The following is a 24517-nucleotide window of genomic DNA, read 5'->3' as shown; positions in this document are numbered from 1 at the left end:
TTATAAATCGTTTATTTCTGATATAATACATCTTAAGAATATTTGAGCTCTGTTTCAGATAGAATTTCTGTTTTCAAAATGTGCAACTGCTATTTACAGGGTATACCCGCTTTGACAAATGGTTACTCTTGTGTTTGCCCCATGAAGTCTGACCCAAATCCTATTACAGCAATACATGTTTTGCTTATTTCTAAATAGACATATAGGGTATATATCAAACTTCATTAAGAGTTTTGTTTTTATTTTTACAGAGTATATCTCAATTATTACTTTCCATATTATTATACTGTCTTATAAACATGCTTTATATAGATATATATGTTATATAGGGTGTTTCTTCGTCGCGCATACCCACTTTTATTAATATTTTCTTGTATTGTTAATTCCCGTCTGGCACAACAAATTTGTGACGTTGCATTCGCCGCCGTCGCCGCCGTCACCGTTCCCATTGCCAGCTGAAAGTCAACATCGCTCAGTTTCAGTCTCTTCAGTACAGCCATCGACTGCGGTTCAGTTGGTGTCCACCTTTGCTCTGTTCATCCGTGGTCTGTTTTGATCAGTACGTTTATCGTTGCCTCTGCTGTAAGTGAAAGTACTATTGTTTTTATTATTTACGTATGCACACCTGCATACACACAGAATCGAGGAAGCACCACAAATGTGATGTGCCGGCATCGGAGAGGGTCAGCGCAAAGTTATAGCCAAGTGGGCGGCACTTATAGATAGATAGCTCACGTATATACATATTTTATTAGATATATGTGCCGTGTCTAAATAAAATCATGTGTTTTCTGCGCCAAAACTAAAATAGGGGCACGTGTCGCTGTTCTGAGAAATCGCAAAAGAAAATATTATATATACTTTCGCTTGTTCCGGTTTCTCTTTTTCAACCGATATCTGCATATATATATACATATATATATATATATATACTTAAATAGCAAGTAGAACAAACAGGTTATCAGCTAGCCAAAACAACCAAAAAACCACACCACACACACGCACACACACACACACACACACGCACTCGCAGAGAGGAACTGACAAGTTTCTGATAATAATTTTCCACTCAAGCTTCTCTGTGGAGCTGTCTGTCGTTTGACCTTCACACTTTTTGGCTGACATTGCCCTTTAATTTGTGACATTGTTGTTTTTTAAGGAGCCACAGGAACCGCATTATTTACACTAAACACCCAACCATGGCGGCCAGTAACGGTGATTGTAAGTGAAAAATCAAAGCCTGCTTCAGCTCCTCCTCCTCTTCACACTTTGCTGCCTGCCAATTGCCTGTTTTCCCCCACTTGCAGCACAAGTTTTAATTTATGACTTGCCCAACTAGTTGCCCCCCCCCCCCCCCCCCCCCATTGCCTTCGCTATCCCCAAATAATTTTTGCCAAATAACCAACCTTTGTCCGTGCCAAACTAATTATTTGAAGTAGCCGAGAACTAACCTATAAATAGTTGAACCCTGTTGCTGAACCCACTAAAACTATTTTGTAACCTAATTGATTAGAAAGATTGTGAAAAACAATTCCATGTACTAATTTAATTTCAGCTATGCAATTCTCTTATCTCTCGTACTAACTGAGAATCTAAGCTTCGTGATTATATAAACTATGTGCACTAAATGTTTATTCAATGTTTTATATATTTTGTATATAATACTTATATAGAAAACGAGGGATGAGCAATATCTTGATATAACATAAAATTTATATTTATTTATATATTTGGTTCAATATTATGATTGGTTGATTTTAAAGAAAATTAACAAATTGTATGTATATTTTTTGTCCTGAAAATGATATGAAAATGATATCAATATATATATTGATCAGGATAAAGATGACATGAATACATCCCAGTCCGCATAAATATATAATTATATATATTACAATATTACATTGTGCTAATAAAGAATGTATATATATATATACACATATATATGAATATATATATATATATATATGTCCCTACGTCTGATTGTCTGTCTGTCCGATTTTCAGCAAAATATCCTTACAAGCCGCATCGAACCACCAAAAACTGTCCTACTATTAACCGAAAACAAAATTCTTTTAAAAGAAAAACAATTTTTTTTGCAAACTGAGTTTTGTAATTCTTCTAAATAATATTCCTTCTAACAAAACAAGTTTAATGTAAATATTGCCGCAACTATATATTGCTCAATCCCAGCTAGGATATTTATTAGAAACCTTGACTAACTTGTCGCCTGCTGCAATTCACAGCCAAGATGACTCAACAGGGACCCGCCTTTGACTCGAATGCGATGACGCTGACTCGCTTCGTGCTGCAGGAGCAGCGCAGGTTTAAGGAAGCAACGGGAGATCTGTCCCAGCTGCTGAACTGCATACAGACGGCCATCAAGGCGACTGCGTCGGCTGTGCGGAAGGCTGGCATTGCCAAGCTGCATGGCATTGCGGGGGATGTGAATGTGCAGGGCGAGGAGGTGAAGAAATTGGATGTGCTGTCCAATGAGCTGTTCATCAATATGCTGAAGTCCTCGTACACCACCTGCCTGATGGTCTCCGAGGAGAATGAGAATGTCATCGAGGTGGAGACAGAGCGACAGGTGAGTGCATTATTTCTGCAGAGGATTCGAACCATTTAATTGGCGCCACATTTTTGCAGGGCAAATATATTGTTTGCTTTGATCCACTGGATGGTTCGTCCAACATTGACTGCCTGGTTTCGATTGGCTCCATTTTTGCCATCTACCGCAAGAAGAGCACGGGCGTGCCCACCGTGGAGGATGCACTGCAGCCCGGTAATCAGCTAGTGGCCGCTGGCTATGCGCTCTACGGCTCCGCCACAGCCATTGTCTTGGGATTGGGTAGCGGCGTCAACGGCTTCACCTACGACCCGGCCATTGGTGAGTTTATTTTGACCGATCCGAATATGCGCGTGCCCGAGAAGGGTAAGATCTATTCCATCAATGAGGGCTATGCCAGTGATTGGGAGGCGGGTGTCTATAACTACATTGCGGCCAAAAAGGATCCCAGCAAGGGCAAGCCATATGGTGCCCGTTATGTCGGCTCCATGGTGGCCGATGTGCATCGCACCATCAAATATGGCGGCATCTTCATCTACCCGGCCACCAAATCTGCGCCCAATGGCAAACTGCGTCTGCTCTACGAGTGCAATCCCATGGCCTATCTCATGATCCTTGCCGGCGGCCTGGCCAGCGATGGCAAGAAAAGCATACTGGACATTGTGCCACAAAAGATACACGAACGCAGTCCCATATTCTTGGGCTCCAAAGCTGATGTCGAGGAGGCTCTCAGCTACCTGAAGTGATGTGTGTGTTTTATACTATTTGGAAAATAAATAATCGTTTTTTTATATACTATGCGAGGGGAGATTAGGGTGGAACGGGAATTATGTCAAATATTATTTTGAATAATTGTTGAAAGATCCTTTGAAATTTCCTACAAAATTATTCAGGTTTTCTTTTGACCAATCAGAAATTTGTTTAACTCCTAAAGTGGGAAGATTTCAATTCCTGGATGACTAATGATTCACAAATTTAAAGACTTGCACATTACATAGCATACATTATGCATTTATTGCATAATTTTGAAAACCGACAATATTATATATAATATTATAAATTGCAAGTGGAAAAAACTATTAGTTAACATCTTATGAGCTAAACCTTTACTTTATGCCTAAATCCAAGCTATACCAAGCTTTGATTCTTTAACAATTAAACTTAATTTCTTAGGGCCTCTTCGTTTCGCTAAAATGCATTCGCCTTGTGCTTGGGCACAAAGCTAAATCCCTCGGGCACGGGGCCCAGCAGCATTTCGCTGAGCTTCACCCAGTCGGCGGAATTGCCGGAGCTCATGAGGGTTTCCATTTCATCCCGTCCACGATACTTTTGTGGCCTTTCGTTGATCTTCTGCGGCGGCGACAGCTGCAGCTCCTCGGGTATGTAGCGATAGAGGAACGACTGCCACTCCAGCAGGAAGCGGCGCGTGCTCTCCACGCCCTTGGTATCGGAGCCCCAGTGCTCCAGGCCATAGTTGCAATAGCGACGCAGCAATTCAAAGCGCTGCGTGGATGTGGGCGCCCAGGCCTTTTGTTGCTTGATCTCCTGAAATATCCAGGGCTTGATCAGTGCACCGCGTCCAATCATCACAGAGCTGACGTGCGGCGCCAGAGCGCGTCGCTCCACAAAATCCTCGTAGCTGATTATGTCGCCGTTGCCAATGACTGGCATGTGCCTGGCCTGCGCTGCGCACTGCTCAATGTACGCCCAGTTGGCCTGCCGCGTGTAGCGCTGCTCGCGCGATCTTCCATGCAATGTTACCGCCGCAGCGCCCCACTGCTCCACCAGCGGCAGCAGCTCGTGCGCCACACTCTTGTCCGCATAAATGCCCGTGCGCATTTTGACCGTAAAGGGTAGCCGTTCGGACAAGGCCGCACAGCTGCGCACGGTCAGCTCCAGGATGTTAGTGCGTCGCATGAGCGCGCTGCCGCCGCCCTGCTGATAGATGAGGTCAATGGGACAGCCAATATTCAGATCAATGTAGTCCACGCGCGCCGTTTCATGCAGCACCTGTGCCGCCATAGTGATCACATTGGGATTGTTGCCGCACACTTGCACGCCGAAGATGTCCTCGCTCTCGTGGCGTTTGGTCAGCGCCCACTCCTGGCCCAGGCCCTTGAGCAGCGGCACAGCGCAGGCCATTTCGCCACATGTGATGTCCGCGCCAAACTCCTTGCAGATGCGTCGAAATGGCAAATTGCCGACTGTGGTCAGCGGAGATAGCACCAGCTTCTCACGAAAGTCAATGACAGGCTTGCGCTGAGCATCGCGTCCATTTGGGTTGTCATCTATGGCACTGCCAATGGGCGTGCTTTCCGTTGGTGTTTCTGCTAACTTGTCTGCTTCTCCTTCTTCCTTTTTCTGCTGCTCCTGCTGCTTTCTTTCATCCCGCAGTTTTTCCGCCTGCTTTATCAGCTCCTTGCTGCGACTAAAGTCGTAGTCGTGCTTGCGCAGACGCACCTGCAGCTCTGTTTAACGATATACAAGATTATAAACATATACAAAAGGAGTTTAATTTTAATTCAACCTGAGCTGATGCCATTGCACGTGGTCTGCGCCGCCCGCTCATCATAGTGCTCCGCCTTCATGTTCCTGCCCTGTGCGTCTGTGTGCGCCTTGGCAAAGCGACAGGTGACACCACGCCCACAATAGCCCTTTGTGGCATATACATAGCAAACATCGCCCAAGTCGACGCCTTTGGCTGCAACAAAGGCCTCCAGATCGTGCACATAACGGCAATTGGGCACGGTACATGGCGGGCCGCCAGCGCCATCTATCAGCGAGTGGCAAAGATGTGAGTAGCGCTCATCCTTAAACACGGGCCGGTTCTAAGGAACGAATATTAAGTATAATTATACATTATAGATGAAATGTCTCTTTACCTTATTTTGGCCACGTTTGCGCTCCTTTTTATTGCCACGCTTGTTGCCAGACTCGTTGGGATTGCCGGTCTCCTCCGCGTGTTTTCTCTTGTTTGATTCTCCATCGACCGACACGTTCACTTCGCTGTTGGGACCACTATTAGCTTCGGCTAACAAATATCTACATCAATTAAAAATCCAAGCTTTATAAACACAGTAAAAATTTCAGATAGCAAGACCCACTCTGGCTTAATGTAGCAAATACCCGGCTCCATCTCGCAGCGTGTGTATGTACTAAAAAATAAAAGAGAAACGTTTTAGAACAGCAAACTAGAGATGCGTCGTTCTGTTCAGAAGAACTACAATTGAACGTGTTAAGGAACTACTGAACCTTTTGTGTCATTTATTCAACTTCATACAAATAAATTAGATATATTAAATGCTAAATAGCAATTGAATAGAACATGACATACATAAGCAAATGAATGACTCAGCTCTACAGTAAAAAAGCAATTATATGAGTGATTAGGTTCAATCATCAAATGGAACTAAAAACTCCGAACAAAACACACAAGGTGCACGTGCTCAAATCAGCTGTTTATATCGATGAATAATTGAAATGACTATCGAATGCAGTTGCTCCTCAAAAAGAATTCGACTACAATGGAATAAAGTGCATCATTTTATTATTTATTACTACGCAACATCGTAGGAATAATATAGTATTATTTTTAAGTTAGCTTTTAGTGTTTTACATATAAAAATGTCGCATAAATTTAGCCTTAATGTCCCATGCCCTGCTCGCATAATCAGTGAGCAGCATACTGGTCCTGTGACCGCTCAGCTGTTGCGCGATGGTGCAGTTATTTAAATTCCTATTAAAATCCACAAAATCGGTAAGTATGTAAATAAACTGATATAAATATTGAATTATAAAGCAACCATTGCAGCCTGCGCGTGCCCACTTTCGTTCCAACTTCCTGGACACGTTGCGCTTGACGGTGCGCGGAGGCCATGGCGGCAATGGTTTACCCAAATACGGCGGCGTCGGTGGCCAGGGCGGCTGTGTCTACTTTGTGGCTAAGGAAGGGCTAACGTTGCGCAAGCTGGCACAGAACCTACGGGATACACGCGTGCAGGCCACCAGCGGCGAAGATAGCAGCAAAGTGAGCATCTTCGGGCGACGCGGCGTAGATCAACGCATTGAGGTGCCGCTGGGTGTGCAGGTGTACGATGAGCAGCAAAAGCTGCTGGCCGATCTAAACGAGGATGAGGCCAGCTGCATTGTGGCAGGCGGCGGCACAGGTGGCTGCACGGGCAACAATTTCCTGGGACGGCCTGGCGAGAGTCGCACAGTGCATCTGGATCTCAAGCTGATAGCGGATGTGGGTCTGGTGGGCTTTCCCAATGCCGGCAAGAGCACGCTGTTAAAAGCCATTTCCAATGCCAAGCCCAAGATTGCCGCCTATCCATGTAAGCAATGATATTCCTGCGGTTACTGTTTCACTGTTACCATATTGTTTCGCCCCGCAGTTACCACAATACGCCCGCAAATCGGCACCGTTGAATACAGCGATCTGCGCTCCATCAGCATCGCCGATCTGCCAGGTCTGATAGAAGGCGCTCATGCCAACTTTGGGATGGGCCACAAGTTCTTAAAGCACATTGAACGCACACGTTTGCTGCTATTCATGGTGGATATATTTGGCTTTCAGCTGAGTCCGCGGCATCCGCATCGAGACTGTCTGAGCAACATTTATGCGCTGAACAAGGAACTAGAGCTGTACGATCCCACGCTGCTGGAGAAGCCCTGCGTGCTGCTGCTCAACAAAATGGACAAGGAGGGCGCCCAGCAGATCCTACAAAATCTAAAGCCAAGCATTAATGATCTATCCAACGGTCTAGCCGCGTGTCCCGAAGAACTGCGCCCCAGCAGAGTTCTCAAATTCGAGCACATTCTGCCCATTTCAGCCAAAAACTCGGCGCGCATAACGCAGGTAAAGCAACAGCTGCGCGAAACGCTAGACGGGCTGGCGGAACAGCATTTGGTAACAGATAATCAGCAGCTGAAAGAGCAGCTGCAGCAGCGAGTAGGCGTAATCGGGCCGAAAATAACATAATAAAAGAAAAAATTATGTTCAAATGAAATGTCTTAATCTTAGAAAATGTTTGTTATATTCTTATTGGCATTAGATGTGCTCTGTTTACATCTTAACCCGTTTAACGATGCTTTCTTATCGATAACACTGCGCAAAATAAAACATCGCATATTACTGCGCCACCAGGCGATATCACATCACTAAGCAACCACACGACACACACACACACACACACGTATATGTACGCACATGCACGCACGCAGGAGTTTGTTGTGTCGCGTCGCGCTAAAACATCGAAGCGAAAAAAAATGTTGAAAATTAAAATGCTCGCGCCTAGTGAAACAAATTCCAATTGGTATTCACGTGCAAACTAGTTGAAAATGTGTCCAGTTGGATTGCAAGCGCCGTCTTAATTGAATTCAGCTCGTAGTGAATATAATTGACATTTCGATACATACACACACACACAAACGCACACATCTTATGAGGGGGGCAGAACACTGAAAAACTGGTATATAAAAGACGACGCCAAATGAAAAAGACAGCACGCGCGAGCGAGAGAGATAGAACATTGCACTGCGGGTGTTTTTCTAATAGCTAATTGCAACGGTAAAAAATTTTGCCAAAATCAAATTGAGATTATCTCTCCCGTAATGTCACAACACAACAATCTACCGCATTCGCATCAGCATCATCACTACTATCAGCAGCAGCAGCACCACCTCCAGCAACAACAGCAACAACAACAACAACAACACCACCACCACCACCAGCAGCAGCAACAGCAACAGCAGCAGCATTTGCAGCATAAACAAATACAACAGCAGCACAGTTGGTACTCACATGTTGCTTCTTACCCGCCCCACCAACCGCATGCCGCCGCTGCTTATGCGGCGCCCTGCAAAAATAACAACAACAATAACAACAACAATATTATGAATGCATACGGCACGGGCACTGCCAGCGCGCACTATTATGGCGCTGCTCCTACTGCTGGGGCTGGGGTGGGCTATAACCTTGAGGCCAACACTGTGGCCTATGCGCACAACCAGCTGCTGCAATACCAACAACAACAGCAGCAGCAGCAACAGCTCAGTCAACGCTCGTATATGCCGCACAGTTTAATGCATGGCTCGTATCCTTATATCAAGAGCGAGCCATTGGAACTGCCAGATGATAGACAACGCCACCAACAACAACATCAACAGCAGCACCAGCAGCAGCAGCAACAACAACAACAACAACAACATTTCCAGAATCCAATGGCCCCACCACCAGCGCCCGCCCTCAATCGTCACACGCTCGATGCTAGCGGTGAAATGATAATAAAATGTAAGTATCGAGCTTTAGGGATATCGATACCCATACCGAAACTTACACACGCACATGCAAAAACTAACAGTAATAAGCAATTTGTACTAGAGTAGGGCGTGGAGATGGGCACGTGTCGCTAATTTTTCGCACGATACAAACTGAAAAAAAAAATCAAATAAACAAACGCTCAACACAGCCGCGCAAATTTGGGTTCATGTGAAAATATCTTAATTTATTTATATTTTTATAATAGAGAATTAATTATAACCCCTTTTACTATTTAATAATTTTATTTTGATTATTAAAGTCACGTTTGCTATATTTTTGCATATACTAGAAGTCATATAAAGAAATTTTAATATAAAAAGAAATGGATACGTCCCATAGATCTGTAAAGTAAAGATTCCTATATAACTTATTTCGGTTAAAATATAAAGTGTTCAGTGCTGTGCTGATCATTTTGAGCGTGCGTGTTACCAAATTGCTGGCTCGTGTTCGTGTCCAGTTCGAAATATTAGGCACTCCCCATCTTTAATTGGTACAGACGCACACATTCATGCAGAGCGTAACAAAAGCAAGACCGAGAGTGTAGGTGAGTGAGCGCGAGAGCGCACACAGTTACTGTTACTTGGGCGCCTATATTTTTTCCTATAGCGTAAGTAGCCATAATTTCAGCTCCGTTTTTGGCGTCACCGAATCAATAAAACGTTTTGTTACAGAGTTGAGTTACGCTGAGGTTTTTTGCGCTTGTTTCGTTCGGTTGGTTTTCGCTGGGTTCGCTAGGTTTTCGGTTCTCAGTTTTCGGTTTTTCAGTTCGTCTACGTTCTGTATCTGTATCTCTGTTTCTGAGTGCGTTTTGTCTGTCCGTGTGTATGTATCTGTTCGATATATGTGCATATATTGTATGTACCATTATAAATATATAATACATATATATTCTCAGATAGATGCTTTATATTACCGGCTATAACCCTAATGCTTATGTACACATACACACATCCAGTTATTGATGGATTTTAGATTGTGTGCGTGCTTTTGTGTTTGTGTGTTTGACGGTTCTCACTTTCAAGTCTCGAATCTTATGTAACTGTACGTTCCTAAATAGATTATAGCCTATGTATGCACAGAATACTCTTTCACAGCCATTAGGGCGGGGCATACATATATTATATATATATATAATATCCAGCGAAAGCAATTTGATGATACAATAACTATTATAATCAAAAAGAAAGAGAATTGTTTATAAAATTGTTCTTGCGTTTCCTTTAAAAGCGCTTGTGGAAAATTAAGAAATATTGTACATACTATAGATTTATGTGTGTGTATATAAGAAAGCAAAAAGAAAATCACTCTCGCTCGTGTTATCTCTGTATTCATGCTTATCAAAGCAGCGAGAACAACTGAAAACAATTAAACAATATGTTTGTGTGTATGTGTAAGCCATAGAAACTGGAAAATAACTAAAGTTCTCTAGAAGATACTTTCGTTTTATTTCAATGATTCCGTGTATTGCTTATCTGAAAAATGCCACTCCTCTTAGCTTCTTTTTTTTACAGTATTTACTTATAATTTAATCAATTGCCATTTTTAAATCTTAATGTATTGCACAACTTTTATTGCATATAATAGACTGTTATTATATATATATATATATATATTTTCCTAGTGAATTTATCTTTTCAAGCATTTTCCATGTTGAATTTATAATAAGAATTTTAAGATAAACAATTCTTACATGCCTTTTTTTTTTTAATTTTATGATGTTCGCTTAAATTCTCTTGTCTTTTCTATTTTTCATTTAATATACTCCATAAAAAATTGGGCAAATAAAAAAATATACTGAATTTTAAATTTTCTTGAATAAAATATTAATATTTATAGACAGCTATAGAAAATAAGAAATGATTTTTATGTGCAACTCGTAGAAAAACAAATTTGCAAATAAAATTTGTGTCGATAAGGCTATAAAAATAGATATCTAAATTTAACATTATTTTCATTAGAGTGCAAAGTCAGCAAGAGTGAAATTAGTTCGATAAAGAGCTGAGATAAATTCTATTGCATATTAATCAACATTTTATATTTTAATTTTCTTCTTGGCAGCGGAACCCATTGACGAACATGCGTTCAAGTCCAACTATATCGATGACAACACGCCCTTTGCCGATTTTAGTAAATTTACCGAGTTTGGCGACGACATGCTAAGTCCCAAGGTTGAGCTAACAATTAAGGACGAGGCTTATGGCAGCCAAAAGGTTAACTTTTCACATGTTGCCATATAAAAAATATAATAATTATATATATTTTTATAGAACCCGCTTAGCTATCCGCGCCGTAAGCTGCAAACTGAGCGATCTTCGGAGAGTCTGCCTATTTGCCAACGCTGCAAAGAGGTCTTCTTCAAGAAGCAGGTCTATCTGCGTCATGTGGCCGAGAGCAGCTGTATCATACACGAGTATGAATTCAAGTGCAACATATGTCCTATGTCCTTCATGGGCGCTGAGGAGCTGCAGAAGCACAAGCAACTGCATCGCGCGGACAAGTTCTTTTGCCACAAATACTGTGGCAAGCACTTCGACAACATCGCCGAATGCGAGTCGCATGAGTATATGCAGCATGAATACGATAGCTTTGTGTGCAATGTATGAATGAGTGTATAGGGGGTCCATTTTATCGAGCCTAAATTAATTGTCTTTGATTTTGCAGATGTGCTCTGTAACGTTTTCAACGCGGGAACAGCTTTATGCTCATCTGCCGCAGCACAAGTTTCAGCAGCGTTACGACTGCCCTATTTGCCGCTTGTGGTATCAAACGGCACTAGAGTTGCACGAGCATCGACTGGCGGCGCCCTACTTTTGTGGCAAGTATTATCCAGCAGCACATCAACAGCAGCAGCAGCAGCAACAACAACAACATGCACAGCAGCAACACCCGCAGCAGCAGCAAGGCAACTACAAACTGCAGGACTGCCACATGGGCACCATCGAAAGTGAGTTTAATCCCTTTTCTTATCCATAAGTAAACATTTGAAGCACCTGCTAAACTATACGCTCTTTTTAGTGACAGCGCCGCACCACAAGACAAATGCATTACCTGCAACGGCGGCGCTTAGTTCCTTGCTGCAGCAGCGCCAGGCGAATGCGGATGGCGCAGCGCTGTATGCTTCGACGCTGAAGAGCGATGCTAATGTGAAGTTGGAGCGCAGCTATAGCAACTCCACCAGCGAGTCTGGTTACAGTCTGCACGAAAGTAGTTATAATAATGCCTACGGCAGCGATAATTCGTTGCATGGTGGCAGCGCAGCAATTGGTGGTCCGCAGGCACACTCCTCCACGCTGGACGAATCGGAGGATGCGCTGTGCTGTGTGCCGCTGTGCGGTGTGCGCAAAAGCACCAGCCCCACGCTGCAGTTCTTTACATTTCCCAAGGATGAAAAGTATCTGCATCAGTGGCTGCACAATCTCAAAATGTTCCATATTCCGGCCTCAAGCTATACCAGCTTTCGTATCTGCAGTATGCATTTTCCTAAGCGATGCATCAATCGTTATTCGTTGTGTTATTGGGCGGTGCCCACATTCAACCTGGGTCACGATGATGTAGCCAATCTGTACCAGAATCGCGAGCTGACTAACACCTTCACCACCGGCGAGGTGGCGCGCTGCAGCATGCCCAACTGCACCAGCCAACGCGGCGAGAGCAATCTAAAGTTTTATAATTTTCCCAAGGACATCAAGAGCCTGATCAAGTGGTGCCAGAATGCACGTTTACCCGTCCAGGCCAAGGAGCCGCGCCATTTTTGCAGTCGCCATTTCGAGGAGCGCTGCATTGGCAAGTTCCGGCTGAAGCCCTGGGCTGTGCCCACTCTACATCTGGGCGCCCAGTACGGCAAGATTCACGACAATCCCAAGAACCTGTATGTGGAAGAGAAACGCTGCTGCCTTAACTTTTGCCGTCGCAGTCGCTCCTCGGACTTTAACATGTCATTGTATCGCTTTCCCAGAGATGAAGTACTGCTGCGACGCTGGTGCTATAATCTGCGCCTCGATCCGGCTGTCTATCGCGGCAAGAACCACAAAATTTGCAGCGCTCACTTCATCAAGGAAGCTCTCGGATTGCGCAAACTGTCACCAGGCGCTGTGCCCACACTGCATCTGGGCCATAATGACACTTTCAACATCTACGAAAACGAATTATGGCCACCACCGACGCCCTCTACGCCCACCCACAATCATCAGCAGCAATTGCAGCAGCATCAGCTGCAGCAGCATCAACAGCAACTGCAGCAACATGTACATCATAAATATCAGCGTCATTCGGCGGCATCCACATCATCGTCGGCCAGCTCGACCTCGCACTATGTGGATCCAGAGCTGAGTGCATCCTACATGGGCATGAGCGCTTCATCCTCTGGCCTGAATGTCAGCGACAGCATGGACGTGTGCTGCGTACCCAGCTGTGAGAGCAAACGGCACAACAATGAGAACATCACATTCCATACAATACCCAGGCGGCCAGAGCAGATGCGTAAATGGTGCCACAATCTGAAGATACCCGAGGACAAGATGCACAAGGGCATGCGGATATGCAGTCTACACTTTGAACCCTACTGCATTGGCGGTTGTATGCGACCATTTGCGGTGCCCACACTACATCTGGGCCATGATGACGAGGACATTCATCGTAATCCGGATGTGATTAAGAAGCTGAACATACGTGAAACCTGTTGCGTTGCAGTTTGCAAGCGCAATCGAGATCGGGATCATGCCAATCTGCACCGTTTCCCCAGCAATCTCGCCCTGCTGACCAAGTGGTGCGCCAATCTGCAGCGACCCGTACCGGATGGCACCAAACTTTTCAATGATGCCATCTGCGAGGTGCACTTCGAGGATCGCTGTCTGCGCAACAAGCGCCTGGAGAAGTGGGCTGTGCCCACGCTTGTGCTAGGCCACGAGAATATTGCCTATCCGCTGCCCACGCCCGAGCAGGTGGCCGAGTCCTATGCGCGACCCAGTGCGCCCAACAATGGCGAGGAGCAGGGTGAATGCTGCGTGGAGACCTGTAAGCGTAATCCCAGCGTAGATGACATCAAGCTCTATCGGCCGCCCGAAGAATCACAGGTGCTCGCCAAATGGGCGCACAATCTGCAGCTGGACATTGCCCAGCTTTCTAACATGCGAATCTGTAATCTGCACTTTGAATCCCACTGCATTGGCAAACGCATGCGACCCTGGGCCATACCCACCCTCAATTTGGCCAGCAACATTGAGAATCTCTTCGAGAATCCCGAACACCAGATGCTCTACAAGCGTCGCACGCATCTCAACGCGGACAGAGCTGCCGCTCGTAGCGCTGGCGCTGACGGAGCTGCAATGAAGGCCTCTTGGGTGCCACGCTGTTGCCTGCCGCACTGCCGCAAGGTGCGCGCTCTGCACAATGTCCAGTTGTATCGCTTCCCCAAGGTCAATCGCACAACGTTGGCCAAATGGGCGCATAATCTACAAGTGCCGCTGGTCGGCAGCGCCCAAAGGCGTTTATGTTCCGCCCACTTTGAGCCGAATGTGCTGAGCAAGAAATGCCCGGTGCCGTTGGCGGTGCCCACGCTGGATCTCAATACGCCACCGGGCTACAAGATTTACCAAAACCCAGCCAAGGTGAAGGCTAACAAGCTGTGTTGGCAGCGCGTCTGCATTGTGGAGAGCTGCCGTCGACAGCGGGCACAGGGCGTACAGCTCTTCCGGCTGCCGCACAGTCGCACCCAGTTGCGCAAGTGGATGCACAATCTTCGCATGCTGCCGAGAGGCGCAATGCGGCAACAGTATCGCATCTGCTCGCTGCACTTTGAGCCGCACTCGTTTAACGGCAAGCGTCTGAGCACAGGTGCAATTCCAACGCTGGAGCTGGGCCATCAGGATGACGATATTTATCCCAATGAGGCGCAGTCGTTTGTCGAGGAACACTGCGCCGTTGAAGGCTGCGATGCATCCAAGGAGCAGCCGGATGTGCGTCTCTTCCGCTTTCCCAACGACGACGAAGATCTGCTCTGGAAATGGTGCAACAATCTCAAAATGAATCCCGTCGACTGCTATGGCATGCGTATCTGCAACAGGCACTTCGAGCCGGACTGCATTGGGCCCAAACACCTGTACAAGTGGGCCATACCCACATTGGTTCTGGGGCACGATGATGGCCAGATAGAGCTGATACCCAATCCCAAGCCGGAGGAACGCTATGGTGATCCTGTGTTCAAGTGCTGTGTGCCCACCTGCGGCAAAACGCGCAAATTTGATGAGGCGCAAATGAATAGCTTTCCCAAGGACCCATCGCTCTTCCAGCGCTGGCGCCACAATCTTCGCCTGGAGCATCTCAACTTCAAGGAGCGCGAGCGCTACAAGATTTGTAATGCCCATTTTGAGGACATTTGCATTGGCAAGACGCGTCTCAATATTGGCTCCATACCCACGCTGGAGCTGGGCCATGAAGAGACCGAAGATCTGTATCAGGTTAATCCCGAAGAGCTGCAGAGCAACTTGTTTGGACGCCCGCGACGTGTGCATGAGAATCAGCGACTGAGCATTAAACAGGAGCTAGATGAGGACATCAAGCCGGACATAACCATGTCAGAGGCCACGGATACAAACACAACACAGGTAAGCAGACTGCTCTTAAAGATTAACTACTTAAAACCAACTCATTTCGACATTAATTTCCAGGTGAAGATCAAGAAATCTGTGTTGGACTTGAAGTGCTGTGTGCCCAGCTGTGGTCGCAGCCGGCTGGAGCATGGTGCTCGCCTGTTTCCCTTTCCCACTGGCAAGCAGCAGCAGACCAAGTGGCGACACAATCTCCGCCTTAGCGCCGCCGATGTGGACAGGACAACGCGCGTTTGCAGCGCTCACTTCAATCGACGCTGCATCGATGGCAAACAGCTGCGTGGCTGGGCCATACCCACACAGCAGCTGGGCCACCAGGAACAAAACATATATGAGAATCCAAAGAACATACCGGGCTTCTTTACGCCCACCTGTGCGCTGGCGCACTGTCGTAAACGACGAAGCATTGACAATGATTTGCGCACCTACCGCTATCCGCGCAACGAGGAGCTGCTCGAGAAATGGCGCGTGAATTTGCGTCTGGCGCCGGATCAATGTCGTGGACGCATTTGTGCGGATCACTTTGAGCCCATGGTGCGCGGAAAGCTGAAGCTTAAGACGGGAGCGGTGCCCACGCTAAAGCTAGGCCATGATGAGGGCGTAGTCTTTGACAATGAGGCCATTAAAGTAGGAATGCAGCAGGAGGAGGAAGAGGAGGAGGATGCGGGCAGCTTGGAATCGCTGGGAAAGATAAAAATTGAGAAGCAGGAGAAGGAAACCCCTGAGCAGGAGTTAGAAAATGATGATGAGAATGAAGAGGACGAGCAGCAGCAGAAGGTGGAAGATCCTGAGGATGATATGGAGCAAGAGCAGGATGAGGAGGAAGAGGAGCTGCAGGATCATGGCTATTTTGATCCCCTAGAGCTAGTGGAAACCTTTGCCGAACAGCACAGCGATGACAATTCCGCTGACAATTATCATCTCGAAGCTGATGAAGATGATGATGATCAAGATATACCTGGCAATGATGATGAGCTGCTGCTGCCAGACACTGTTCCAATGCAGTTGCCGCCACGCCGCGAAAAGGCGGTGAATAATGTGACGCCTATTTGTTGCTTGAAACATTGCCGCAAGGAGCGCACCGCAAGTCATCAGCTGAGTACTTTTGGATTTCCCAAGGATCAGCAGCAGCTGTTTAAATGGAGCGCCAATCTGCAGCTGGATCTCGTCGATTGTGTGGGACGCGTGTGCATCGAACATTTCGAGGCGGAGATGCTAGGCACTCGTAAGCTAAAGCAGAATGCGGTGCCCACACTGAATCTGGGTCATGCCACGCCGTTGAGCTATAGCTGCAATGGCCAATCCTTGAGCATATACGATGCACAGCCGCAGCATTCGGTTTTTCGGCTTTGGAGCCTGAAACACTGCCGCAAAAGGAAGCTGCTGACGATGCCTCCGGATCCGGCGACAACTAAACGACGCTGTTGTTTGCCCAGCTGTGGCAAGGAGCCGGAGCTGCATGGTGTTCAATTGAAACGACTGCCCAAGAAACGTCTGCTGCTGCGCAAGTGGCTGCACAATCTGAAGCTACCGGCACACATGAGCACTAGAAACGCGTTTCTTTGCGAGGAGCACTTTGAGCCACAGGCGACGCTGCCTACCCTGAAGCTGGGCCACGCGGCTTATAACATTTATCGCAATGGCAACTCGGCTTTATCCAGTGGCTGCCTGGTGCCCAGCTGTCCGTGTGCACGGCTTAATCTATATCGCTGCTATGCTCTGCCCGAGCATCCGCAGGTGCAGCAGGCCTGGCTGCAGTGGTTGCAATTGCCGCCGCCGCAGCTGGCCAGCCTTGCCCAGCTATGCGTCATGCATTATATGCAGCTGTTTGAGCAGGTGCCACTATCCGCGGATCTGCCTGAGTCTGTGATGCGCCAACTGCAGGAAACCTACGAACAAATATCCAGCTCTAGTATGGCCATGAAACTGCGCTGTGCTGTGCCCGGCTGCTACTCCAAATACACGGACAATGTGCGTCTCACCAAGCTGCCCGTGTGCCCGCAAACCTGCGCCCAGTGGGTGCACAATACCAAAATCAAGTACGATCCGGAACGCCATTACATGTATCGCATCTGCATGCGACACTTTGAGCCGCAATGCCTGGGTGCAGTACGCCCTAAGCTGTGGGCTGTGCCTACGCTGCATCTAAACCATAACGATGCGGATATATATCAGAATACCATGATGGATAGCTCGGATGCCATGCCGGTAGCCGAGTCTGTGCCGCTTGAGTTGCCGTTGCGCATCAAGACAGAGCTGCCGCTAACTCTATCAGTCAGTCCTAGTGCCAGTCCCAGTCCACGCGGCAAAGTGCGCACCTGTTGCATTCCCACCTGCGGCCAGCAGGCCAATGCCCTAACGCGTCTCTTTCGCTTTCCCAGTGCCGAGACGGCCCTGCTTAAATGGCTGGTGAACACACAACAGCAGCCACGCCTCGTTGATACGCAGAATCTCTTTGTATGCCAGCGTCACTTCGCGGCTGAGGCGATTTGCAAAAAGCAGCTGCAAAGTTGGGCAGTGCCTACCCTAAATCTGGGCCATCAGGGCCACATCATACCAAATGCCAAGCACAATGGCAATATTGCCGACAGCCAGGAGAACAAGCAGGCGCTGCAATACATCTGGGCCAATTACTGCTCGGTGCTTACCTGCTTCCAACAGCGCAGCGAACAGGTTCGTCTCTATGCCTATCCCACAGATCGCCCCACCATACGTAGGTGGGCGGCCAACTGCAAGCATCGCTCCATGCAGGCCAGCAGCGATGGCTTTCAGGTGAGCGTAGACACATTGTCACGTAAAGGAGTCCTCTCCGAGTTGATAAACCTGTTTCGATGTCAATTTTCTCAAATCTCATCTCTTTCAGGTCTGCCAGTCACATTTTACACCAGACTGCTTTGACCCTGATACCGGGGAGCTGAAGGAAGACGCGGTGCCCACACTTGAGCTGAGCCGGCCTGTCTATGAGTTGCGCTGCGTGGTCAATGGCTGCGTTAGGGAGAAGGATGCAGCGCGTTGTCGTTTTTTCAAAGTGCCCAAACGTGCCTCCCTGCTGGAGGACTGGTGTTACAATCTGCGCATCGATGTTGCGTCAATTAGCGGCCAGGAGGTGCACGTGTGTGAACGCCACTTTGAGGCGCACTGTTTCAGTGCGTACAAACTGCGTCCGGGTGCACGACCTACACTTCATTTGGGCCACGATGATGAGTTGGATTTGTTGCCCAATCCGGCAAAGTGGGAGGAGGATGTGAATGTATGCTTTGTGCCCAGCTGTGGTCGCTCCAAGGATGTGGATAATGTGGAGCTATTCGGACTGCCCAGGATTAGAGGGGTCTTGGAGAAATGGCTTCAAAATTTCCGCCTCGAGCCGAGCAGGGAGCAGCTGCAAGGCATGCGGATATGCAGCGCACATTTTGAGCCCAGCTGCATGGAGAATGGCCGTCTACACTTAGGCTCGGTGCCCACGCTGCAGCTGGGCCACGATGAGTTGGACAATATACATCAAAGCGCGGAGCTGCCGTCATCGCAGCTTAAAGGCACACGAATAGCCATGGGCTACGACTGCTGCTATCCACAGTGTATGGAGCTGCAGAAGAGTTATCAAAGAATCGCATATGAGCTGCCCCAGCAGGAGGCATTGCGTAACTTGTGGTTGTCGTATCTGGGTCTGGAGCAGCATAATCAGGAACCGCTCAAGCTCTGCCCACTGCACTTGATCATCCTTTATGAACACAGTGTCAACCATTTTCCAGAGCATTCATCGGAGGAGCAGTTGCTGGACGCCAATTACGAGGCTGCGCGAAATAGCGTGCGCATACGGATTATCAGCTGTGCGGTGCGTGGCTGCAGGACACTCAAACCACGCGACGATTACCGCCTGCACGCAATGCCTACGCGTCGGGATGTACTCCAGATGTGGCTAGACAACATGCAGCTTGTGTTCTACGAGCAGCAGCGTTATATGTATAAGGTATGCAGCAGACACTTTGAGGCCATCTGCGTAACAGAGACTACTCGCCGTCTAAAACCCTGGAGTATGCCGACGTTAGAGTTGCCGGAACGTGACCCAGAAGCGCCGCCGTTGCATCAGAATCCCTCAGAGGAGGAGTGGCAGCGCATGAATGAGCAGATAGGCAGTTGCGAGGCAGTGCAGTCGTTAGAGCCCGCGGTCAAGCTGGAGCCGGAGCCAATTGTCAAGCAAGAGCTGCACTCTATTGTCAAGCTGGAACCGAAGCCACAGTCAGAACAGCTGTATGAGGAGGAGGAGGAGGCCAATGATCAGCAGCAAGCGCTAGAGGTGCTGCTCGAAGTGGGTCACGTTGAGAAGTGCACCACATACGAGCAAATGGACACAAAACCAATTATAAGCTATGCCGAAACCCTGTCACATAACTCACTGGGCCCAACGACAACAGTGGGCAGCGCCTGTATTGTCGGCAACGGATTCACCTACAGCGCGCGACACTGCAGCGTGCGGGGTTGCGATGTGACTTCTCTGGATGTGAATGACAGTCTCAAGCTACACAAGTTTCCCACATCGCTGGATGCCATGGAGAAATGGATGCACAACACCCAGGTAAATGTGGACATCAACTTTGCGTGGCGCTTTCGCATCTGCAGCTTGCATTTTCTACCCGAGTGCTTTAATGGCTCGCGTATTAGGCGTGGGGCCATGCCCACGCTGCGTTTGGGATCGCGCCGTCTAGGGGATATCTATGACAATGAGTTCAATGTGCAGCCAGAGCAGGCGAGTGTGAATCAGTCGGCTGAGGCGTCGGCAGACGCTGCAGTGCCCACTGAGCCGCACGATCGTGCGACGGAGTTTAATATAAATCTCCATTTGCCCTGCCCCGCACCACCGCGCAAGTCCAGCAAGTTCTGTCAGATCGATGGCTGTTCGAATCATTTGACCAGCGAAAATCTTACTCTGCACAAGTTTCCACACTCGGCGGACATGTGCGCCAAGTGGCAGCACAATACACAGGTGCCGTTCGATCCGGAGTACCGCTGGCGATATCGAATCTGCAGCGCACACTTCGAGCCCATCTGCCTCGGAAACATGCGGCTGATGCATGGCAGCGTGCCCACACTGAAACTGGGTGCTCGGGCGCCCAAGCAGCTCTTTGGCAATGACTTTGCGGCGATTAGCTTGCGCCTGGATAAGGAAAAACGCAGCGCCGACCAGAGCTTGTCAGTGAAGCAGGAGCAAGTGGAAGATGATCAAGAGCAGTATGATCAGGAGCAAGAGGATCTGAGCATGCTGGTACCAGAGTTGCAGCTGCACGAGGGCGACGACGAGCAGGAAGACAATCAGTTTAACTACACCAACAGTTGGAGCGACTCGCAGCAGCAGCTGCAGCTACGTCTGCCCAGCATTAAGCAGGAAAAGGGCACCATCTATAATCCCGTCAAATCGGGCTATGACAAGTGCTCGCTCGTGCACTGTCAGCGCCAGCGTTCACAGCATGGCGTCCACATCTATAAATTCCCACGCTCACGGCAGCTACAGCATCGCTGGATGCACAATTTAAGAATCAGATATGACGAGCGGCGACCTTGGAAGACAATGATATGTAGTGTACACTTTGAGCCGCACTGCATACGCCTGCGTAAGCTGCGTCCTTGGGCGGTACCCACACTGGAGCTGGGCGACAATGTTCCGCGGGATCTGTACAGGAACGAGCAAAGCCAACTGCAGTTTGAGCAGCAGCGCAGCAGCGACGTGGAAGCGGGCAGTGAGGGCGAGGACTATGATGCGGAGCTAGATGACACCATACTGGAGGAGTACGATGATGAGTATGATGATAATGACAATACTGGTCAAATTCCGGCTGAGCCGCACATCAAGCGGGAGTATCGCTCACGCTGCGAACCACAACCGGCGGGTAAGCTGCCACCCTGGAAAATTAAGCAATGCTGTTTGCCCTATTGCCGTCGTCCACGCGGCGATGGCATCAAGCTTTTCCGGCTGCCTAACAATATTAGCGCCATACGCAAATGGGAGCAGGCGACGGGCATGCGCTTCTATGAGTCGCAGCGCAACACAAAACTTATCTGCAGTCGTCACTTTGATCCGCAACTTATTGGTGTGCGTCGTCTTATGTCCAATGCGGTACCCACGCGCAATCTGGGTCCAAACAACGAGGAATCCGAGCCGCCAGCGAGCAGTCCACGCTGCTGCATTAAGGATTGCCAACCAGATGGACATGTCAAGCTGCACAAGTTTCCCAGCGGTAAATATTAAACCCCACCAAGATATTGCTTTGTCTAATCTCTGTTCAACTTTGCGCACAGATCCCCAGCTGCTGCATCAGTGGTGTCAGGCGCTAAGTTTGAGGGATGAGCAGCGCCACGCCGGCAAGTACATTTGTGCCGTGCACCTGCCCACCAAAGCGATGAGCTGTCTCATTTGCGGTGTGGAGGATGTACAGCTACCCCTGCAGGACTTTCCCGAGCATCGCAATCAGCGAGTCAAATGGTGCTACAATTTGAAAATCGAACCCATCGCCAAGTGGGACGACTCGAAGCACATTTGCTCCAAGCACTTTGAGAGCTATTGCTTCATTAAGCCGGGTCATCTGTTGCCGGATGCCATGCCCACGCTGCATTTAAAGCACAACGACAGCAATATATTCCTCAACGAATCTGCCATAGAGAGCAGCCAGCTGCTGCGCGTCAAGGATGAGCCTATGGAGTGTGAGGATCTGATGCTGTAACAGTCAGAGCGAAAGTATACCGTGTCATTTGATAATGTGTTAATTTGGAGTACTATCCCCATGTTAATAAGCCACATCATTTTAGCCTAGAGTTAGTCACAAATAATTTATAATATTTAATACGTAAGTATCTCTTATAATTGTATTTATGAAACTAAGCATCACGTCTACGCTATTCTTAGGTAGAACCCTCCCCCCACATACTAAACATAACTGAGTAGCTAATATAATATATGCATATAAATGTGTATGTATATGTAGTATGTAGTCTATGTGGTAGTCCAGTGATCTTTCAATCCTTATAGCCTTATTTTACTTTTATACACGGAATGTTCCTTGTTTAGCTGTTGCTTTAGTTCATTTTAAAATTGTGTGGCAATTTTAACTTTGTTTTTTAATTAAAATAACGAATACAAATTATCTTTTGGCATATTTCCTCTTCGTTTTGCCTCATGGAGCTAAGAAAAAGCTCATATCACCACATTGATAGCGTGATTCCTGTCGACTGGCTAGGGAATAAATCATTTGTTCTCTTAGTTTTTGGGATATCAAGAATTATCCTTATCTTCAAATACCAAATGTTAGTATTGAACAAGTACTTAAGAAATCTGCAAGCATTTAGCTGAGCTAGAGGTACTATTTCTCCATGCAGTAATCCTCTTCTCGTAGCTAAAACTCAACTGTATCCTTAAGAATGTCATCATGTTAAACACTCGTACAGTAACAACACAATATGATTCATCATACTCCTTTTAATATCAGTAAGCATATACAAATATGTAAACCTGTAGAATATACAAAAGTACTTGGTGTCTTATAAAATATACATATTAAATGAAACTATTATATTACTAAGCTACTTGCCATAAAAGTAAAACCTTGACTATATATATATATATGTATATATAATTCATAAATTAAAAAAAAAAAGAATAGACTTCGGCATGCCGAAGACTAAAACACTTGCAGTAGTTGCGCGATTTATTAGGATTGAAAAACCAAACGGGTTTCTTCTCAAAATTTACTTCTGTACGATAGTTCCCATCCATAAGCTATAGTGGTCCGATTCCGGCAGCTCAGACACACTGTCTGCAAAAAAAATAAGACCCTACTAACGTTTCAAAGGGATGGCTTTAAACAGAGACTAGTTTGTACAGAAACAGACAGACGGACATGGCTATGTTGTTATTACAATGGAAAAGTGTACAATTCTTTCGAAATTATAATAGCCTCTGCAAGGGTACCAAAAACTTAAATAATAGGCCCCCATAATAGATAGCTACTGCTTGCCCGACTCGTTAGCGTCGTCGGTTTGCATATAGCTGCCCTCCAGAAATAAATTGCGGTCCGATTTGTTTGACTGTGCAGCGAGAAAGAAAACTAGGTAAGTCGAAATTGTCACAATAAAAAGGGTTAATTTAAGACACCACCTCACCTCGCGATATTTTTGCAAGTAAATGGAGAGGGGCTCCACATAGTTGTCGAAGCCCAGATTGCTGAAGGCCACCAGCAGATCATCCCCGTTAACTGTTTTTCGGTTCTCGGCGACGCTGCGCTCGATGGCCTCGCTGCTGATGAATGATATGAACTCTGAGACGCACTCCTGTATACACTCTCTGGCGTCTTTGGCTATTTTGCCATTCTGCGGCACGGGCACCTTCATTATCTTAATAATGTTGCAAATGGGCAAAAATCGATCCTGTTCGCGCAGCATGCTGCCATGTCCATCCTGTCGGTCCGATTCGTCTGCAGAGCAATTATATTTATAAGGACCTATTTTATATTGCTTAATTGCTTACCACCCGACGCCTCGTCCTCCTCTTTGACTAACATATCTGTGAGATATTGCTGTGAATCCTCGCTGTTGCTCATTTTTCTTTTTTTGTTTTGTTTACGCTCGCAGAATGTCAGCATAAAATTATTCTTACAATTATAACATTTATATTTTGTTTATATTTTTAATTGGCTGCCTCGTTTAAAATAATTAAATCACAAAGACTTCAGCCTATTAACAATTTTAATCTGCTTAACAAACAAATTTTGTTTGCTTATTGTTTTTTATAGCAGTATCTCTTGTTCTGTTACAGTTCAGTGTACATAATATCGACTATTGTTTTCGTGCTCCGCACATGAAAATCTATCGATATGTAGCTATCGTAGCCGAGGCTTAACGATATATCGCCGATGCGGCAAAGGCTGTATTCGATACATTTTCGGACATAAGTCGATAGCATCTACTGATCGCAGCGGTAATTTATTTTGCGCACTTTTTTTTTACGCCATTAAGCGATGCACGAAGAAATTGTAA

General features: G+C 47.0%; 5 protein-coding genes across 6 annotated transcripts; 3 read left to right on the top strand and 2 right to left on the bottom strand.

The window, feature by feature from the left end:
- The first annotated feature begins 495 nt into the window (after positions 1-495).
- On the top strand, positions 496-3367 carry LOC115758739 (fructose-1,6-bisphosphatase 1). 2 transcript variants are annotated; one of them, XM_030699489.1, is made up of 4 exons: positions 496-582; positions 1160-1221; positions 2247-2590; positions 2650-3367. In XM_030699489.1, the coding sequence occupies exons 2-4, from the start codon at positions 1200-1202 to the stop codon at positions 3313-3315; spliced, it is 1032 nt and encodes a 343-aa protein (XP_030555349.1). In that variant the 5' UTR covers positions 496-582; positions 1160-1199; the 3' UTR covers positions 3316-3367. The 2 variants fall into 2 exon arrangements, with proteins under 2 accessions (XP_030555349.1, XP_030555350.1); XM_030699490.1 differs by lacking the exon at positions 1160-1221.
- Positions 3368-3551: 184 nt separating this feature from the next.
- LOC115758738 (tRNA-dihydrouridine(47) synthase [NAD(P)(+)]-like) lies at positions 3552-5736 on the bottom strand. Its single transcript, XM_030699488.1, has 4 exons — positions 5674-5736; positions 5452-5611; positions 5097-5397; positions 3552-5037 (listed from the first exon to the last, which is right to left on the bottom strand). Exons 1-4 carry the CDS (start codon positions 5703-5705, stop codon positions 3758-3760), a joined length of 1773 nt encoding a protein of 590 aa, XP_030555348.1. The 5' UTR covers positions 5706-5736; the 3' UTR covers positions 3552-3757.
- Positions 5737-6162: 426 nt separating this feature from the next.
- LOC115758598 (GTP-binding protein 10 homolog) lies at positions 6163-7573 on the top strand. Its single transcript, XM_030699321.1, has 3 exons — positions 6163-6326; positions 6381-6903; positions 6964-7573. The coding sequence occupies exons 1-3, from the start codon at positions 6285-6287 to the stop codon at positions 7548-7550; spliced, it is 1152 nt and encodes a 383-aa protein (XP_030555181.1). The 5' UTR covers positions 6163-6284; the 3' UTR covers positions 7551-7573.
- A 783-nt stretch (positions 7574-8356) lies between these two features.
- LOC115759219 lies at positions 8357-24499 on the top strand. The gene is made up of 9 exons (XM_030700111.1): positions 8357-8861; positions 10950-11101; positions 11159-11488; positions 11553-11835; positions 11907-15493; positions 15557-18268; positions 18360-21726; positions 21788-22332; positions 24297-24499. The coding sequence occupies exons 1-8, from the start codon at positions 8465-8467 to the stop codon at positions 22207-22209; spliced, it is 11250 nt and encodes a 3749-aa protein (XP_030555971.1). The 5' UTR covers positions 8357-8464; the 3' UTR covers positions 22210-22332; positions 24297-24499.
- Positions 22256-24199, bottom strand: LOC115759225 (nuclear transcription factor Y subunit beta). The gene is made up of 3 exons (XM_030700122.1): positions 24009-24199; positions 23645-23955; positions 22256-23569 (listed from the first exon to the last, which is right to left on the bottom strand). Exons 1-3 carry the CDS (start codon positions 24121-24123, stop codon positions 23489-23491), a joined length of 507 nt encoding a protein of 168 aa, XP_030555982.1. The 5' UTR covers positions 24124-24199; the 3' UTR covers positions 22256-23488.
- Positions 24500-24517: the final 18 nt, after the last annotated feature.

The sequence above is a fragment of the Drosophila novamexicana genome, unplaced genomic scaffold, assembly GCF_003285875.2.
Source record: "Drosophila novamexicana strain 15010-1031.04,08,12 unplaced genomic scaffold, DnovRS2.1 tig00000193-arrow-pilon, whole genome shotgun sequence".
Classification (NCBI taxonomy): domain Eukaryota; kingdom Metazoa; phylum Arthropoda; class Insecta; order Diptera; family Drosophilidae; genus Drosophila; species Drosophila novamexicana.
This window is presented reverse-complemented; position numbering and strand designations above follow the sequence as displayed.